A 21,058-nucleotide genomic window follows, 5' to 3' on the forward strand; every position below is an offset into this window, starting at 1 on the left:
AGAGGTGCCCCAAACTACTATTACCACACAGGAAAGTATAGAATATACAAGAGCAGGGAATCTTGAGGGTTACAGACCATCAACAGACTCAGGAGTCTACAAAGTAGCAGCATTTGTGCCTCAGAAAGGAGTGCTCACAAAAGGATATGGCACATGTGCACAGGCATGCATAAAGACATACAAACGAGCATATTCCTAGTACAGACATATACGATGGATATATGCTTACACACACACACACTACAAACCTAGGCATGGAGGTACAAATATTCGAGAATATTTCTGGTGGGAATAAACACAAAGAAATTAAGTATTTAAGTCTACCTATCTTACATTTGTCTTGGTGTGCATATGAGCATATATGTCTGTCTGTCTGTCTGTCTGTCTCTCTCTCTCTCTCTCTCTCTCTCTCTCTGTGTGTGTGTGTGTGTGTGTGTGTGCATGCACAAGTAAATGTATCTGTGAAGGCCTGAGACTGGAATCTGCAACGGTCTTGGATTGTTCTCTACCATATTCTTCAAGGCAGACTCTCTTAATCAAACCCAGATAGCACCTAGACTGTTCCTCTAGTCAGCTTGTTATTGAGATCCCCTCTTCTTCTTTCCAGGACTGGAATTACAGCTCACTGCCAAACTACAGGGCATTTACCTGGACTTTGGGTACCCAGAACCCAGTGCTCTTGCTTGAGTGGCAAGCCCTTTAATGATTGAATCACCTCACTTGCTTTAAAGTCTATGATTTTTTTTTTCCATTTTGGATCCTCCTGCCTTATTTGTTTAGTGCAAATATAGCTCTCCTATCAGTATCAAACACATCAGACTGTAATATTTGTCAGACAGTTCTGTCACCAGCAGATCATAAAGAACTGCACTATTGCACGTGTACATGCACACACATGCGGGTGTGTTAGTGTGCTGTAGTAGTAGTATAAATGAGCAGGGGCCGTCTGCGCTGAAATGTTTGCTATAAACACACAGATTCGCAACAGAGCAAAGCTCCCTCATCTGTACAAACGATGAGATGATCACAAGGCTGTGCCTGAGCCTGCTCCTCCTCCACCCTGTAAACATTCAGGAAGCTGGAGATCAACTGAATTCTTACTGTAATTATAAAAAGAAACTGTAACATGAAAGAGAAAATACGACAGAATCTTCTGCTCTGCTACAGCTTGCAATGTAGTTTTCGAGGACTTAAATTCCCTTCTCATATGATCTGGTGCATCAATAAAGTAATCCCATCTCCATTTCTCTGTTGAAGCAACAAAGCCATTTCATCCTCCTCCCTTTCTTCTCAGAAATATAAACTAATAAAACTTCTTATAGGATGGTATTTCTGCTTGGAGTTTCTAAAGCAAAAAGTGAGTATGACTCAATATAGTCTGTTCTGAGTGGAAATCACAAAAATCATAAATAATAAATAAATACTGTTAGTCTCTTGGGATACCCTTACAATTTCAAGAATAAATGAATTTCTTTCTCTTTCCAGTAGTTTAAGGCCAGTCTTTCGGGACTTTGTTGCTGAGTGTGTTGTTTTTAAGATAGGCAGAGAAATATAAAGGAAAGGTTTATGCTGGAGGAGTAGATGTGAGCGAGCGTCGTGGCTATTTCTTAACTTACCATTTGCATGCATTTCCAACCTGGACTCTGTGACTCTGAAATTATTTCCTATTTTAAAATAAAACCCCAACCTCGATTTAAATTCTAGCCTGTGAATAATTTTATACATTAAAGGTTTTTTGGGTTTTTTTTCCCCCCAAGGAAAACAGATGCATTTTTCTCCACAGGTGCTAAGAGGCTAATGGATACAAAATGGTCCAAATTTGCTTTTCACTGAACTTTCTGTTTTCTTAACAAATCAAGGTCTTGGAGTTGTAAACTTCTGACATGGAAACAGATGCATTTTCTCTGTGGGTACTGAGATGCTAATGGATGTAAAATGGTCCAAATATGTGTTTTCAACGAACTTCCTGTTTCTCTATCAAATCGCAGTCTTAAAATTGACATTTAAGGACTCCGGTGTGAGGACTGGACAGGTTTCCCTAGTTATTTTCAGGGCTATGAGTCTGATTTGAGCAGCCCACCTCTCTTCCTCGATTTAATGAAGAGATGGTTCTTAAAATGGAAAACTTGTATGGATGATAAAAAACAGACAGTTTCTCTTTCATGTTCTTTCCAGCTCACTCCAGTTGGCACCACGATATTCACGGGGTTCTCGGGAGACAATGGAGCTACAGACATAGACGATGGCCCTAATGGACAGATAGAATACGTGATTCAGTACAACCCAGAAGATCCGGTAAGTACTCAGGGTGGTAATTGTTGTGAGCCATGCGATAGATATTTGCTTTACCTGATAAAGTTATTAAAAATTACCCCCAAAGTTGTACCATTTTTTAATACTTATGATTCCTTTATAAACGCTTAATTTGGGGGTAGATATAATGTTCCATTTGTTGTTGCTGTTTTATTGTTTTGCTGTCGTTTTTACTAAATTTCCATTATAATGAACTCCAGAACCTTCTAAATAAGTCATTCTCAACCATCCTAATGCTGTGACCGATATCTGATATCGGAAAATATCTAATATGGGATCCCAGAGGGGTTGAGACCCACAGGCTGAGAAGCTCTGTTCTGAATGAATCACTGCTGGCAGCACAGAATATCCCAGACAACAATGAGGCATAAGGATAATCTTCTTGCTGCCATCACACCTGGCAAACACAGGATGTGTGTTTCCTGTATACAGCAGCCATATTGCCCTGCCCAGGCCAATATATACCCTATACCAAACAAGAGAGAGCTTCTGGCAAAGGCCTCTACATTATGTGGGTAGGGTCAGTTTGTTTGTCTGTTTTAGACCAGACAATATGTCTGTTGGTTTTTTGATTATTTTAGCCATAACATGATTTGTTTCTAGTGACCCATAATACAAAGTCAAAAAACTTCATGAGAACACAGCCCACAGAATCAACTAAGCAGATTGCAATGGGCTCACAGAGACTGAAGTGGCAAGCACCAAGCCTGCCTGGGTCTGGACCAGTTCCTCTGAGTATATGTTGTGACCTTAGCTTGGTATTTTTCTGGGACTCCTAACAGAGGGAGTGGATGTGTCTCTGACTCTCGTGCCTGCTCTTAGAACTCCTTTCCTGCTATTGGAGTGCCTGGTCCAACCTCCATGTGAGAGCTGTTGCCTTGTCTTGTTGTATCTTGTTTTGTTATTTTTGGTTGTTATCTCTTGGAGGCCTACTCTTTTATGAAGGGAAATGAAGGGGGAGTAGATTCGGGGGAAGAGGGAGATGGTGGTGGTGGCGTAGCTAGGAAGAGTGGAGGAAGAGGAAACTGGTCAGGATGTATTGTATAAGATAAGAAGCTATTTTCACTTTTAAAAACTTCAAATAAACAGATAATAAATAAAACTCTAACCAGAGTCCTGTCCTGTCTTCTTCACAACTCCCAAGGCAGCTTCTAGAAGATAATGGTTTCCCCTAAACAGAGTAAAACCTACTTCTCATGTGAGCTTGCTGATGTCATCATACATCTTGTTCATAATTGGATCGAGTATATACCATGCAGTGCAGTTAATGTCACACTCCCATGGCTCAGCCCTGTGCTCCATGTGTAGCTTTATGCAAACAAGAAGAAACGAGAATAAGACCTAAGGCTTGTGGGTAGTGGAATCATATTCACAACCCACGATCAAGCTGACATCGATTATGCAAAGGAAACGACACACACAACAGGCACATATTTTTGTGTTTTTAAAAGTCCTGAAATTAAAATATAAAGTGTAATTTTCCATTCCCTTTCCTCCCTCCCACCCCTCCTATTTCCCCACCCTGTTCTCTCTCAAATTCATATCTCCCTTTTTAATTGTTGCTACACACGCATTCAAACCCAACAGACATATACACGTATATCTATATTCCTAAATATGATTAACAACCTGCTTAATCCGTATAATATTATTTGTGTGTATATGACTCTAGAACTGAACAGTTGGTGTTGGAAAACTAATTGGGGATGTCTTCCTTCAGTTCAGGTAGTTCAGGAGAGAAAGCCAGGTCCTGAGGTGAGGTGTCTGCCTGTTGTTTTGGAATGCAAAGCCTTATTTCAGAAGAGTGGTTGCTTATTGTGTGCCAATGAGATGGCTCTTGATGGCCATTATTGAAACTTAGAAAATATGAGTTAAAAAAAAATCTTAAGAGCATAGCAAGGTTGACAGAAGGCTTTTGGAATGTGGAGTTTGTCTTGATTCCCCCCTGGAAAGAAACCACTGAGTGAGCAGGAGTGTAAGCAGGTGCAGGGGATGAAGCCAAGCAAGCGAGTCTCACAATGATCAGTCACAGTGAAGTGTTGCCCAAGAAATGATGTCAGGAACAGGACTCTGACCAGTCAAGGGTGAGAGCGATGCTTTCCCTTCAGCAGCAAGAAGACCAGTGACCACATGCACATTGCATTTCCAAACCATTTGCTGCTTCCCTCTGTGGAGTTTCCTAAATAACGGTTGGTGCTTAACTGTCCACCTTTCCCTACTCTTTCAGGTCATGCTATAAAAACCCAATGCAGCCAGCGCAGAATAGCCAACTGATGCATTTTAGAGAAGTATTGATTATGTTGAAAAAAAGAAAGAAAGAAAGAAAGATCCAAGGTTTAGTTGAAGCTTGAGACAGCCCTGAATTATTCGGGAGCTGCCATTCAGGGTTCAGTGAAGCCAAGTGAGTTCCTTCCTCGCAGTGAAATCTCTGCTTTGACGCTTTCCCTTCCCAGGGATAAGCTGTTCCACTACCAGGATCAATTATGTGTCTCTTAGAACCTACAGATGGGCAAGGCATTCAGCCACTCATTCTTGAAATTACAAGGAAACCTGAGCTTCACCATTGGCACCACTACTATCATAGATAACTATAGAAGGTACCTGAGCTGAGCTCTTGTTCACTGGAGCAAAAAAAGAAAAATTAAGATATTGAGAAAACTCTGCACTTGATATACTGTGTTAACCAGTTTGTGTGTGTCTCTGTGTGTCTGGTCTGTGTGGGGGTGTCTCTGTGTGTGTGTCTATGTGTGTGTGTGTGTGTGTGTGTGTGTGTGTGCCTGTGTGTATCTGTGTATGTGCATATTTGTGTGTCTGTGTGTGTGTCTGTGTATGTGTGTTTACATGTGTGTGTGTGTTTCTGTGTGGACGCATGTGTATGTGTCTCCGTGTGCCTGCATGTGTGTTTGTGTATGTGTGTAGGCATGAGTACATCATGGTGTACATGTAGAAATTGAGAGAGACTCTTGGGTGTGGTTCTCATCTCCCACCATATCTGAAGTAAATGTCTTATTCACACCACTGTGCACATCAGAAAGCTAGCCTTGACCTCCAAGGAACTCTGTCTCTGTCTCCTGTCTTATTGTAGGTACCTGGGGTTTATAAGCCTATGCTGCTGCATATGGCTTCACTTGGGTTCTGGGGATTTGAACTTAGGTCCTCACAGTTTTAGGGCAAGCATTTTATTCACTGAACAATCTCCCATGATCCCTAGAGTTTATTGTAGGCAACTTAACCTTTAGTCGTCATTGAGATTTAGCATTGATTTCAGTTCCAGTTGTATTCTGATGTTGAGCGCTACAGCAGAGGTACCCAGGGACTGCTGATTTTCTGTGGCCATGAATCCTCTAGTGATTAATAAATTTCATCATAATGTTCTGTTTATTTCTAAATGTCCAGACAACTCTAATTTCAAATTAATCTCATCCTAAACAGCACAGGATAAAAGTTACAGATTGTCCTATCTTCATTCATGTGATGCCTCAAATCAGATGTTTAATCCTTTAGTCAGTTATTTGTGAAACGGAACCTAATTACACACACTCGCATGCGCGTGCGCGCACACACACACACACACACACACACACACACACACACACACACTTGTAGATTTGCCCACACAGCTGCTTAAGCAATTTGGAGCAAATGTAGAAATATTATGAAATTTCACATAAAAATGGGTTTTCCTCTGTCTTCTTGAGAAATGTGTGAGTTTCAATATGACAGTAATCTTCTGGTGTTGGACTATAACCACTTGAACCCCTGAGGTACTAAGTGTGTACCTACTACGTGCCTGGATTCCATCATTTCCCTACTTATATAAGCTTCTCCATCCTGTAGATCAGCACTGTGTAATGGAGTAACACAAGTCATTGAATCATGCAATCATTTAATCAATTTAATTGGCACTTCTGATAAGAGAAGTGGGCACATATTTAGTTGTGTTTGCAGCCTGTGCTATGTCATTTTTCTCTATATATACTTTAAGATTTTTTTCTTTTTTCCATTTACGGGGGGGGGGTTATTCCATTTAATTTACATGCTTAATGACATATAATTTGCATATCAGGTGTTCCTTTCTTTAGAGTTAACTTCTTTTAGGACCATTGTTTATAATGGATGTATATCATCCCTAAATTAAATCAGCCATTGTCTACTTAACACACCAGTTTCTCTGATGTCCCTCTGGCTCTTCCTCCTCTGAGGTTCTAGTTATAGGAAAGTCTGGCATTTTGATGTTTTTCCATGGCTTCGTGGGCTCTGATCATCCACTTACAGTGTACTTTCATCTCTTGTCTACAAACTGCATATCATCTATTGATCTGCGTTCAAGGCTACTACATTTTCATGCAATTCCACTTTGCTGTTAAACCTTTTCTATGATCCGTTTTTATACTTATAAACAATCCAAGTGTTGTACTCTTTGGGTATAAATGTTCTGTATTTCACAGGTCTTAACTTCTTTTCAGACTATACAAAGAAAGATTTTCTATTTTTTTTATTTGTTGTATGCATTTTATGCATTTAGCACTGGGATTTCCATAACAGGCAGTTAAGATCATTGAATACATACTTTGTGTGGTAAATATAATACGGCTTATTTGATTCTCCCCCTTAAAATGCTCCCATCTTCTCAGTCATGTCAGGTTGCTATGGAGTCCACCCTGAGCACCATGAGTGTGATGCTGTACAGACACTCCTGATATGCCTTCTGTTATTTGAACTCCACCTGCAAGTTTTCATTCAAGCATAGCTCCTAATCCCATTCAGTGTGCACTTTTCTTAATTGATTTGCTGGTAGAGAGCTATATGTAAGCATGGCTTAGCATCAAATTGAACTTTCTCCTCTCCCTAGCTTCTTTCCAGTATATTCTTCCTCACCTTCATCAGATTTTGAGGTCTTGAGATCTAAACCTTCATGTTACAATTTGCAGAGATACCAGGATCTCTATCAGACTTGATGTGTCTCCATGTAATTCTAGTATCAGCCTTTCATAAGATAATTGCAAAATATAGAACCCCCCCTCTCTCCTTTTGACTATTACAGCTTTGTTTCTCTCCCAAGTTAATACAGATGTATGCAAATCAACTAAGAAAAGCAAACACTGAATGGGATAAGGAGCTATACTCAAAAGAAAGCTTGCAGTTGGAGTTCAAATAACACAAGTGGAACCAAGAGTATCTGCACAGCATCAGACTCACTGTGCTCAGGATGGAATCCATAGCAACCTCCCATAACTGAGAGGATGTGAGCCCCTTTTAAAGGGAAAATCAAATAAGCAGTATTATATTAACCACATGATGTGTATATTCAATGTAGATTGGGCTGCACCGAAGTTATGATTTTAGTAATGAGTATTTCTCCTTGGGTTTTCTTCTGGACCACCCTGGTTTTCCTTTTAAAAATAGTAAAATAGCAGCAATGACTGCTTCTCTTAAAATCTGAACAACACAGAGCACTTCAGCATCCTTTCAACCTATCTAAATCCATTGTAGACCTGCACTGACTTGCTGTGAGCTATTGTGTCACAACTATTATTGTAGCTAAACACCTTGAATTTTCAAAGCTGCTCTGGACTGTGTCTTCTTTTAGAATTAAACTTGCTAAAGATATTGGACTCTGAGATGCTTATTCACCACTTTCTATAAAAGAGTAAGGATGACAATGCTTTGAGTAGAAGAAGATTGCATACGAGGGTACCAGCATGTCATTATGTCCCCAGCAGTCAGTAAAGTAAGGATCCAGTGATGGTAGAGTTATTATGTCCATTATGGAACTAATGTAAATGTTTATCAATGACTAGAATGGCTGTAATCACCAATCCTTAGACAAGTGTGAGTAACATCATGCTCTTTTCTTATAATAATAGATAGTCACACACACCATGGTCTTAAACATTACATTTTGATTTTTCTCTTTGTGTCTGTCTTTTCGTACCTCTACTCCACTTACCTGAGCCTTCAGCTAGGGCTCCTCCAAGACGGCAGTCACAGTACTAGTGAGGATAATTCTCATATGGAGACCTGAAGCAGAATAACCTTCTTCCAAGGAAACCAAAATCCTAGTCAACATCTTCTCCACTCTTTGGTTATTTATTTTTATTTCTATTTCTATTTTGCCATTTAAGAATTTTTAAACTCTTTTCTGTTTTCTTATATATATTCTTTTTTTTACAACTTTTGATATTCTTTATCAAATGATTTATCCCATTGCCTTTCCTCCTGCAGCTATCTGTGAGTTTTAGCATGGATATTTAGAATACAATTGGAAATTATGAAGGTCGAATAAAAGTTCTCTAAGAGCCAGGACCTCACTAGCCTAGTTAGTTGCTTAGTTTCTAATATAAGGCATGGTTTATCTCCTACTGTATGGCCCTTAAATCCACTAGACATCTGTTGGCTTCCAACAGCATACAATTGCTGCTATTGTATGTTTAGGTATATATTTTTATGAAACACTATATTCTGATTGGTGTTCATTCTTCCTATGAAGGGGAAGATTTTATTGCCTGCTCAAATTCAAGTCAGTCCTTTTTGAGTAGACAAAGGTTGTCCAATCTTGCTAAACCCTTTTCTTTTTTGCTTGGGGAATTTCTTTAGGGAAAATTCTCAACCATGAACCAAGCCTAGAGATTGATAATAGCTGAAGGCAGAGTAGCCAGTCTTAGTAAGGGATGAGAGAAAGACTGACCAAAGACTGAATAGGAAATGGTTGATAGCATTCATTGGGACTAGACAATAAAGTTAGCTACCCCAACATGGGCAAATGGAGAAAATGGGGAGAGTCATATGGATATGTAGGGAGGAGAAGAAAGGAAGGGGTGAGTTTGAAGTATGGAAGAGCCTTTAAAGCATTTGTAAGATTTGTAAGAAAAAGCTTTTGAGAGACAGAGTATTACCTGCCTTCAAATCCCTTCAATTACTGTCCCTACAAGACATACCTGTGCTCAGCTGCTCTTGGACCACAAGGGGGCCTAAGAGCATGTTTGTGTCCCTGTCTTTATACAGGCTTCTCATCTGTATTTCTCAAACGTAAATACAAATGGGGGAGATAACAAATGATATTTCTAAGTGGTACACAGGTATGAGAACTGCACACAATCTATTTATATGTATAATGGCCAGAGCTCTCAGCAGGGAACAGAGGAAGCCTAGGTAACTCCTGCTCCAGAGCATGTCTGTATGGAGACCTCAGTTCAGCAACTATGAAATCTGTGTTCAAAGGGTCATCACTGGGAACAGTTTCTGGAATAGCAGACATATTCATTCTCTCTCTCTCTCTCTCTCTCTCTCTCTCTCTCTCTCTCTCTCTCTCTCTCTCTCTCTGTCTGTCTCTGTCTCTCTCTGTCTGTCTGTCTGTCTCTCCCTTCTGTCAGGGGTATGCATACATGGGCTGGGAATTCTATCTTCCCTGCCTGCTGTCTTTGGTGTCTCCCTAATGTGGTGCCATGTTTACTTAACCTGTCTGAAATGGAGGATAACCTCTGGTCTGATAACTGTCAAGTTACTGAAATGTCAGGGAATTGTGAATGAACCCCTCTGAATGCTGGGCAGATGTTTTGAGCACGTGGGTATCCATAGATTTTTTTTTCAGCAGGATTTCCTTCTTTAATATATTGTGGGAACGAAACATTGAAGTTTCCAACACTAAGAAAAGCAATGCTCTGGGTTTGCAAAGAAGTCTCCAAAGCTGTGGGAGAGGCAATGGCTTTGCCTCACAAAGGTGATCCTGATTTGGATTGGGTGTTCCTCAGTCTCCCTCATCCTTTGTTTGTGGACCAAACCTCTGATCAAATAATCAGTATACAGACAAGTACTGACTGACTCCTGTCACTGTTTCCCATGTAAATTCTCAACCATGTGTGTCAGAATTGTTTGAGTCATCAAAGTTCCGTGATGCTCAGGATGGTGAATACCAGAAACTGAAGTCTGAAATCCAATTTGGCCTTTCTCGGGCACTGTAAACTGAGTGCAAATGTGCCCAGTTCCCTCGTGGCCCATTTATAGCACAATAACACAGTGCTTGCTTACAAAATCTAGTCCCGATTAAAGTATTTATTTAAAGTTGCTTTAGACAAATATATTTCTAAATGGAAGGATGAAACAGAAAGAATATTCCAACTGTACAGTCTATATTTTGTTTCTAAAAATTTTTATTAGAATTCTGACTTTTAGAAAACAAATAGATATTCAAAAACTACTTCTTTAATTAAATAATAACATCATTATAGACATTCTCCAGCCATTTAGAAGTAGCATGATTACAAAGCATTCATGTTCCCTTTGTTTTTTGAAACAGAAGTATTTATATGACAAATAAAAAGCAAAAATCTCATATATGTGATAGCTATAGATGCATTGATAGGAATTAAATTTAATCAAAAAGAACTTTTAATGGCAATAATGTGGCTACTAACTTCATTGTTTGTAATAATGCTGCAAATGTTTAATGAAAACTGTTACTAACAATACAGGAGAAGATTACAGATATGATTAGGTCGTGTTGATAGAAATGGAAAGAGAAAGGTCACTCACTACCTCAGCCACAGAACTTGAGGAATGTGTGAGGGTTTTTGAGGAAAAAAGAGAACAATGTAACATCACAGCAACATCTTAATCTGAAAGTAGACGACAAAGGTTTCAGAGTAGGGGATCAGAAATTTAAGTATGCAGAGAAGCAAGGCATATACGGCTTAGACAATGTATGAAGAACAGCAGCAGACAGCAAGTGAAAGAAATCACAGTCCACATGGAAATCACACAGACCACAGTGTGCACACAGAGACAGAAATCAGCAAGGGACACACGGCTTCCAGTTATGAAAGTTAGACAGCAAAATTTAAGTTGTCCCACCTAAAACATGATGTATCGTCTCTCAAATGGGGAAGGGGAAGGAGCAGCAAACATCTGGATATGTCTAAAACCTCACAGAGAACATCTGGGATCTTTGCATTTCTCCCTCTGACTTTCTCAATATGTTAGCTACTTCTAGATAGTTTCAATAATGGTCTCTAATTGACTATGGAGAGACAGGTCTCATGTATGTGAACATCCTTAACCAGGAGATGGAATGTGTTTCCTTGTCACTCATTTTCTAAGGAAGTGAATTCCTTCTGCATTGCCCAGGATTGGATGTTACGTGAAACTAAAAATCATTGATTAAAAAGAAATGTCATTACCACAGTTGGGTTGAATCAATCAAGACTTATCCTAGTTACAGGCATCACCTCCCCTTAAGCACAAATACTGAGAACAGCTAAGCTCACTTTGAAATCTGGGATGAGGAGGCTTTAGGTCAAGCATCTGACAATGTGTGTGTGTATGTGTGTGTGTGTGTGTGTGTGTAGTATGATTATATGTATATATGTAGATGTGTGTATATATTTATATGTATATATGTATATGTGAGTATGTATATATGTATATGTGTGTATGTGTATGAGTGTGTGTATGTATGACTATGAGTGTGTATGTATTGTGCAAGTGTGTGTATATATGTGTGTATATGTTTATGTATATGTGTATTGTATGGGTGTGAATGTATTATATATGTGTGTAGGTACATATGTGTATATGTTTATGCGTGTATATGTGTATGCATTATATGTATGTGTGTATGTGTGTATGTTTTCATGTGTATGTAGCATATGTATATGCATGTGTGTGTCTGTGTGTGTAAGCATGTATTTACTAAGAAAAAATCAGTTTCTCTAGCTAATGAGTCATTGAAGTGAAGAAACCTTACGCTATCACATTACTATGTTTCCAGCATAAATTGCAATATCAGTAAGACATTCCCCATCATAACTTAATGGACACTTAGATTAGGTCATGCAGCAGTAAATTATGAAAGCGTCTATGCTGAGCTGAGGTGGGAAATCGTCTTTCCTGCCTCCTTCCTCCTGTTCTTTCTCCTAAAGGCCCTCATCCTCTTTCTCCCCTTCCTTTCTTTTAAAATATTCTATCATTGATCCAAGCTAACTAACCCTTCCCTTGCTCACATGTGACCTGCCCAGAGGAATCTATTTATAGTCAACAATAACAGGCCAAGGACATGCGAACAAATGACTTTACTTAGCCCCACTTGGTGAATCTATTGGGTGAATAGGTAAGGGGTTATTTATAGGAGCTTGACTGACTGGCACAGCTGTATCTCTGAAAAGTCCCCCAAAGCATCATGGGTGGGAACTAAGGAAAGCCGGAAATGCTGGAGCTGGAATCCCAACCTGCAGTGGCTACATGATGAATGTGTCTCCTTTCCTACTAAATATTTAAGACTCTGGGCAGGCTGGTTAGTCTTGTAAAAGTCTTGTGGGTTTCTGGAGTCCTGGGAGGCTCACTGTCCCTGCAGAAGCTTGTTATTATTGTATATGAAAGAAAGTGCTCAACACTGAGTCACAAAAGAAGCCCCCGAGAATCGGTGGCAGAGGTGGAAATAGAAGAATCCGATGCAGTTCCCGAGGCAAGAGTTGATCCTCTCCATGGTGACAAGAAAACAAGAGCCACAGAAGCCTGAAGGCTAAGACTATGACCTGTGAGGTTCTCCTCTCCTAGGACTTGAATGCACTTAACTCTGAGGGCTAGCAGGGCAGAGATTCAGGAGCGTTCTCAGAGGTTGTCCCTTCTCCTTGTATGATTCTAGGAGAAGCTCAGTGCATAGGCAGAAGTTGCAAACTCTAACACATTAACCCACATCCTGAATTGTTTTATATCAATTGTTTTATAACTACATGTTTTAACTTTTGTTTTGGTTTTTGAATTTTGTTTGTTTGTTTGTTTTCTATTTTTCATATGTGTGCATGTGAGCCAGAAGACAGGCTAAGGGACTCTGTTCTCTCTTTCCAGCATGTGGGTTTCAGGGATCAAAGTTAGGTCCCAAGGCTTCACTGGGCAACGGGACCCTTAGCCTCTGAGTCATCTTCTTAATCTTTTTCTTTGAAACTTTTTCATTACATTGTGTCAGTGCACACACACACACACACACACATGCATATACATCCACATGCATATACATCCACATGCCATATGTCATGGCACATGTGTGGAAAGAAATGGGTGCCTTGAGGAAATCAGTTTTCTTCTTCCATCACGTGGATCTTATGACTTCAGGTAACCCATCTCTGCTCCCCAAGCATGGCTACAAGCATTTACCTGCCAAGTCATCTCCCTGGCTCCCACATTAATTTATAATAATACACCCTTTCAGCCTAGAGAGATGACTCAGTGGTTAAGAACTCTGGCTGTGCTTCAGAAGGTTCTGAGTTCAATTCCCAGCAGCTATAAGGTGGCTCACAACTATCTCTAATGTTGTTTTCTGTCCTCTTCTGGCATGCACTTGTATGTGCAGATAGAGTACTTATATGCATAAATAAATATAAATACATTAATAATCTTTTAAAAAGAAGGAAAGATTAAAAGAACAATACACCCTTTCTTTTAAGTAAGAAAACATGCTTAGTATATAGAATAAATGCTGGTGTTGAAAGGTGAAATTCAGAAGAAATTATAGGTTGGAAATATTTGAACTCTTTTGTGTCAAACCAAATGGTAAAGATGATGTGATAATAAGGTAAGGTTTTCTTCCTACACATATACTTGTTTAATAACCAGTATAAGACTATGAGTGAACATAACTAAAAATACATGAAAAAAAACTATTTTAAAAAAACATCACTTTCAGATGACTCTGGTGAAACTCACTGATAACCAGCAATCTCTTTGATAGACCAGAGTGTCCAGTCTGAAGTTAATTCTTTTGCTTTATTCTCAAACAATGTTGCAGAAGTATGAACCATAGTATCAAGATACACTGTCCACATATGCACCTGGCCTGACTTGTGTCTACTTAACACTTGCAGACATCCAACGACACCTTTGAAATTCCACTCATGCTGACTGGCAACGTGGTACTGAGGAAAAGACTCAACTATGAGGATAAGACTCGCTACTATGTCATCATCCAAGCAAATGTGAGTGCTTGCCTTCTCTTACCTTCTGTTCTGAAGCTTATAAAACAAAGTGCAACTTTGTACAGGTGTGGCTTTGAGTCTTTTGAGGTCTTAGCTTTGAGTGAGATTGGGTTTGGGCTTTCTTGCCCTTGGTGGATATATTCTATATACAGATGGAGGAAGGGCATTTGGGTATTGCTTCAATTTGCTCTGTTCTTCTTCACCATCAAAATCACCCTCTAACATCCTAACCACAACCCAAATACTGATCTCTACCACACTGAGATATCCCTTCAAGGAATATCTATAAAATAGCTACAGTGACATCACCTTGAAGCAGGTTAAAAATGTTTTTTTTTTTTTTTCTGGATCTGACCTCAGAAGTTTAGAGTCATAATCTGAGAGTAGAATTGGAAGGCTGTATCAATGGTTAGGAGTGTTTGGATCTGAACAGCTGTGCCAGCCAGCTCTCAAATGGCTGCACGTCAGTTACCGCACACTCCCCTACCCCCAGCAACCACACATCAGAGGATAGATATAAAGTGTCTTCATTTTGTGTATATTTAAAGCCACTCTGTGACCTCACTAGCTTCTGTTTCCTGGGTATATGTCCAGTGTGCACTAATTTAAACCCCACTGGTTTTGTGTCTCTAGTTTCTAGAACATTTTATGGCAAAAATAGGAGGATCATAGGTATATGGTTAAAAGAAAGATGTATTTATGGTTTGTCTTCAAAATAATATGTGTTCACATCAAACTATAATACAATATATTTCCATGTATTGATATGAGTAGAACTTAACAATTGGTGACTATGTCAAATAACATACCTTTAGAAAAATTATAGGCCCAGTTTTAAAATGCTTTAAACTAAGACTATGTTGCTGCGGTTTACATTTTTGGGTTAATCCTGGGCTTGATTTTAATGTCTCGCTCAGGACTGCTTCATCCTTGCTTGGTTAGAAGCATCCATGGGTTCCACTGCAGTTGCAGGAAACTGTTTGGTGCAAAGTCTCGGGGCCACTTTAGCTATGCTGTACTTTCTGCTACTGTAAACACCTGATAATAACAACACAGTATTTAATATATGTTTCTGTAAGTGGGTCTGTTAGGTGCATCCAGACATTTCCTGAGCTACTTTAAGAGTGAATATTTAAATGCTAAACATCTATTCCAAAGATCTTGTGACAGCCTCAAAAATAAAATATGCATTTCTGCCTTAAATGTATTTAAATGAAGTTCATATAGTTTCATGATATTTGATAGGCTCATTTTCCCTGGATCTACCTAATTTATTTATTGAACCATTATCTATTCAATATACTGCTAAAGAGAGCATAGGTACAAAATGTTAAAAGGTAGCATTTTCACAGGCTCGATTAAAGAAGCCAAATGAATTAAAATCACAAGAAATATTTTCTATGGGATGGAGAAATTAAAGTATCATTTATTACCTAATACGGAACATGTTTTATTCCTTAAAATTACAAGTTAAATAGACATGCTAATGAGTTATATGTGAGCATCTTGTTGAAGGTAATTCTCTTTGAGATTGTACTAGGCATACACCTTGTTTTGGAAAATCAAAGTTAGTTTTTCATCATGACGGTTGGTAATAATTTGATTCAGAAATTGAGTTGCATTATGTTTGGGAGGCATCATACAACCATGTCATACTGAATGTTTGTGATGAATTAGTATTGAACCCTGTATAAGACACTAAGGAGATATATAAGATATGTAAGATACATTAAGATATGTAAGATGCATTAGATATATAAGATTCACATTATGTGTAAGATTAATTAGATACATATTAGATACATAGGTAAGATACATAAGATATATTAGATACATAAGATGCATAAGATACATAAGATGCTTAAGACACATAAGATGCTAAGCTACTCTGTGTGGTCCCCCACAAGCACTAACAGAAAGTCCATTCACAGAGAAGTCCATTCATATCGGTCCCTCTCTGGTCAGTAGTCATGATGAGCTTTTCTTGTTTGTTTTGCTTCTCCCTGATTTTGTGTTAGTGCTAAACGGCATGGAAACTTGGTAGCTCTCTGCAAAGAGGAAGGCAATGAGACTATAAAGGCTAGGGAAAGTTCTGTTTTCTGCATTGCATGAAGTTTCCAGAGGATGTGTGGACCTGGTCCCCAGACAGGAGTTTGGAAATACAAGCTCAGTTCCCCAGACAGGTGTTTGGAAATACGAGCTCAGTTCTCATTTAAGGCACAACATCCTTCTCATTGCTTGATTTTTGTCTCATTTTTTCATTCTGCTCATTGTTAGTTTATAAGATTTTGTCTTTGGTGTATATCTGTGTCTTGGAGATACATGCACATATTTTAAGTATTTTTCCAGTGTTAGCTAATGATAAATTATAATACCTACATTTACTAACATTTGTCTAAACCTAAAAATTGTTAAATGACTCATTTTTTTAGCAAAGCAATTTGATTAAAAAAAAAAAAAGAAACAAACTGATCCTCCTTCAGGGTAATTTAGGTCAGTTTTAGGGTAGGAATACAAAAATCAAAGAGTTGTGACCCTGGTCCTTTGTTAGCAGTCAGAATGGTCCTTGGTCCTGTCAAAAGTTCTGTCATGGCCAAAGGCTAGATGTGCTATATGGGAGGTCTGATTTATTACAGACCTTTCCCTAAATAGCACATCTACCACTAACTCCATGTGAAGACATGATGGAAATTGAGAGTCACTGGGATATCTCATGGATGGGCCACCTGAATGAACCATCTCACCCACTTCTCCACTTCCCATTGCATCCAAACTTCTGCCACAAGTCCCATAAAACACGTCCAAGGTAGTTTCCCATTTCTGGGGACTCACTTTGGCTAGCGGGAGCTCTGCTGTCTTTCTCTTAAGCTCTGACCTATAATTCCTTAAGGAAGTTTTCCTCCTAAAGGTCCTCTTTTGGTCCCTGAATTTCATTCTTTGAATTCATGGGACAAGAACCCAGAGACCCAGGTCCATTGTGGCTTTGGCCTCATGTGATTTTCCTGCATCTTAGTCTCCAGAGCTATAGCCCAGCCTATGTCTGATAGATTCTATCACTCTCAAGAACAGCAAACTTTTCTGAATCATGTTCATGTTAGCAAATGAGTAGTGTTAGGAAGTATATATAATATATGAAATCACAATGCAAGTTGAGGAAATATAAAGTAATCAATTACATTAGCCTTCTTGGCTTAAATGGCAAACATTATAGTATGGTCATCTTACGCAACAGAGATGTATTTTATCAGTAGTTTGGAGTCTAAAACTCCTGATTAAAACTGGCCAGGGTTTGTTATGGGGGTTAGGGAAGTTCTCTTTCTTGATCCCAGATGTCTGTTTTCTTGCTGTGTATTCACATTATCTTCCCCTTGTCTTTATATGGACTGGAAATCCCTAGTTCCTACTATGTGAACTCTCTTCTCCTACAGTGCTGGCATCCATGCTGTGATAGGCATTATCCTTGATGGCCCCTTACATAGCTTCACTATGATGAGAACTGTCTCCTAAAAATTTAAATGACACATGATTCTGTACAGAGAGTAGTGAGTCAATTCAGAAATTGCTTTCAAGTGCTATCTCTGTCAATAGTAATTACAGTTTTCCAAAGTAATGAAATATCCCACTTTTTAAAAATAAAATTTGAAAGCATCTTTCTTCTGAGAAAGAACAGAGAAGTCAAGAGTGTAAATTAGGACAGGTTATGAAAGAATTCTTTTTAGCTACTGTCTTCTGTTGTATGCTCTCCTCACATTGAGAAAACAAACTTACTGAAATCAGATAAAAACATATGCAGAGGCAGAGAATTGTTTGTTTATATCACTAGCAGTTTACAATGTTGCTTTTCTCCATTACTCCTGCCATGCTGCCATCTGGCCAGATTTTGATTGAGGAATGACACACACAGAAGTGGCTGTCCAGGATAGATCACAAAGAGATGATGCTAATCATGATCACCAGCCAATACCTGAGGAAAAATTGATCCATCCAGTGCTTCTTCCTTGTGTGTCCCTGACAAATATTATTTTTTTGTCATTAGAATTTTAAAATTTTTTTCAATAATTATTTATTTTTAATCCACTTTACACCTTGATCACATCCTTACTTTCCCCTCTTTTCATAGTTTTGCCCTTGCAAATCCTTCCCCACTTTGCCCTCTCCCCTTCACCTCAGAGAAAGCTGAGCCCCATCAGGTACTACCCAACACTGGTGAATCAACTCCCCAAAAGACTAGTTGCATCCTCTCCCACTGAAGCCCAACCAGGCAGTCCAGATGGGGGGACGGGGATCTAAAGGCAGGGAACAGAGACAAAGACAGACCCCACTTCACTTATTAGGATACCCACATGAAGACCAAGATGCACATCTTATATAAATGTATTGGGAGTCTAGGTCCAGCTCCTGCCTGCTCCCTGGTGGATGGCCCAAGCTCTGTGAGCCTTCAAGGTCCCAGGTTAGTTGACTCTGTGAATCGTCTTATAATCTGCTTGACCTCTCTGAGTTGCTCAACTCTATTACCCACCTTTCCACAAGGTTCCCTGAGCTCTGCCTGATGTTTGACTGTGGGTCTCTGCATCTGTTTCCATCTGCTGCTGGATGAAGCCTCTTAGGTGACAGTTATGCTTGGTTCCTGTCCGTAAGCATAGAAGAGATTCATTAATAGTGTCAAAGGTTAGCGCTCTCACATGGGATGAGTCCCAAGTTGGGGCAGTCATTGGTTGCCTGTTCCCTCAGTGTCTGCTCCATCTTTATCTCTGTACATCTGGTAGGCAAGACAGGTTTTGGGTTGAAGGTTCTGTAGATGGATTGATGACCCCTCCCTCCTCTCTAAGTCCTTCCTGTATACAGGAAATTTCTAGTCATTTTCTACTCATTATGTTAGAAGGATGCCTTATAAATACAGCCTTTGCTATGCAATGAATACAACAGTGTAATGAATACAACAGTGTTAATGAATACAACAGTGGCATATTATGATGAAAACATGATTTTTCCTCTGCACTTTTCCTTCCCAATTCTCATAACCTAAATTTAAGGACATTGTGAAAAATATATGACCCTAGTACAGAACACTGCTAAAACCAATAGAAACCTAAGAGCCTATCAAGAGACATTATTACTATATGTAGAGTATCCTGGTGGACATATTGGGCAGGGAGGAGTACATTAAGTAGCCATTAGGAAAACTGAATAAAGCTTTGATAGTAATTAATAACAATGAATTGTCAAAGCAAAATTATATAGGTGTAGAATGCTCTATTGAAGGAATTGTTATGCCCAAATGTCTACATCGCAAGGGCTACCTTGGTTGGCTTGCTGTGGGATTGGGACAGGAGCTGAGAAACATATACTGAATAATGGTCCTTTCCACAGAAAACATAAACTTGTTTTATGCTTAAGATGATAGAAGTTTTCGAGTTTGGAGCAAGTCTTTTAGAAGGTTCTATTCCAATCCTCCCAGGGACAATGGTTAGAAAACTCAAATTCCTTAACCATAATTTTACAAGGGAATGGCTCCTGGGCCATTGAAAGGAGGCAAGCCTGGGCTAGAGAGCTATAAAAAAAAAAGACTTACAGGAGCAGAGAAGGCTCCTGAACGTAGTGTTCTAAGAAGAGGAAAGATAGACCTTTACTTTATGTCATCTGATTTTTATAAGAGTCAAGGTGGTCAGAGACCTAGAGGCAGAGAGACATGCCCATGAAGTTCAGGCTAACTGAGCAAACTCCTAAGACCATCCATAATGTTTCTTTATAGCAAAAAAATTTAATAATATAGTATCCTCTTAGGGTTTCTATTTCTGCACAAAACATGACCAAGAAGCAAGTTGGGGAGGAAAGGGTTTATTCAGCTAACACTTCCATGTTCATGTTTATCACTAAAGAATGTCAGGACAGGAACTCACACAGGGCAGGAACTTGGAGGCAAGAGCTGATGAAGAGGCCATGGAAGGATGTTACTTACTGGCTTGCTTCCCCTGGCTTGCTCAGCTTTCTTCCTTATAGAACCCAGGACCACCAGCCCAGGGATGGCACTACCCACAATGGGCCCTCCCACCCTTGATCACTAATTGAGCAAATGCCTTACAGCTGGATCTCATGGAGGCATTTCCTCAAAAGAAGCTCCTTTCTCTGTGATAACTCCACCTTGTGTCAAGTTGACACAGAAAACCAGCCAATACAAATATCTAAGCACAATGAAAATGCTAATTTGGGATATATGGGTACTCTGTATTATTCCCAATACTGTACAAAAAACAGCTCTTGTACCAAAGGAATGGGTGATAATTTATCCTGAGCCAAAGATGAGGGACTGACTAAGACCCAGAGGCAGTCATTCAGGTTTCTCTCATGATGTACTCCACTGTACAGAAGATTGCAGGGACCTTTATAGTCACAACAGAGTGATATAAACCAAGGCATTTACCAAATATATCAGTGGGGAGATCTGAAGAGGAGGTAGATTACAGCCTGTGTGGGGGAATCTCTGCCACAGATCTCACATTGTATCTGATAGCATTTGGAAACAAATAGTCATTGGAAACAAATAATCCACTAAATTATTCTATTCAAAAAGTTTCATGTCACAGTACCAAAGATTTTAGGTCAGAATCCAGCATTGATAATAAGTTGCTTTGAAGAAGACTAATGATATCTCAAAAATAATTTTCACTGTTGGTCTTTAGTATGGCATGCCCTCTCTCTATGATCACAAAATTGTAGTCAGTCAGCTGTCTGCAACGTTTTCAGCGTGTGGCACACGTAGGGAAAATTCAGCTCACACT

General features: G+C 39.3%; 1 protein-coding gene across 35 annotated transcripts in view; it reads left to right on the top strand.

Moving 5' to 3' along the window:
* The window catches only part of Pcdh15 (protocadherin 15), a 1,553,555-nt gene that overhangs the window by 1,111,915 nt on the left and 420,582 nt on the right, over positions 1–21,058 (top strand). For 34 of the 35 annotated variants that reach the window (XR_001779427.2, XR_001779431.2, XR_001779430.2 and 31 more), the window contains 2 exons: positions 2,176–2,295; positions 14,169–14,279. Coding sequence is in view for 18 of the 35 variants with exons in the window: in XM_017313785.2 (XP_017169274.1) it covers positions 2,176–2,295; positions 14,169–14,279 (231 nt within the window). In the remaining 17 variants the exon portion in view is untranslated. The remainder of the gene's footprint in view (positions 1–2,175; positions 2,296–14,168; positions 14,280–21,058) is intronic. The other variant, NM_001142738.1, reaches the window with a different exon arrangement.

This window comes from Mus musculus, chromosome 10 (genome assembly GCF_000001635.26).
Source record: "Mus musculus strain C57BL/6J chromosome 10, GRCm38.p6 C57BL/6J".
In the NCBI taxonomy this organism is placed as follows: domain Eukaryota; kingdom Metazoa; phylum Chordata; class Mammalia; order Rodentia; family Muridae; genus Mus; species Mus musculus.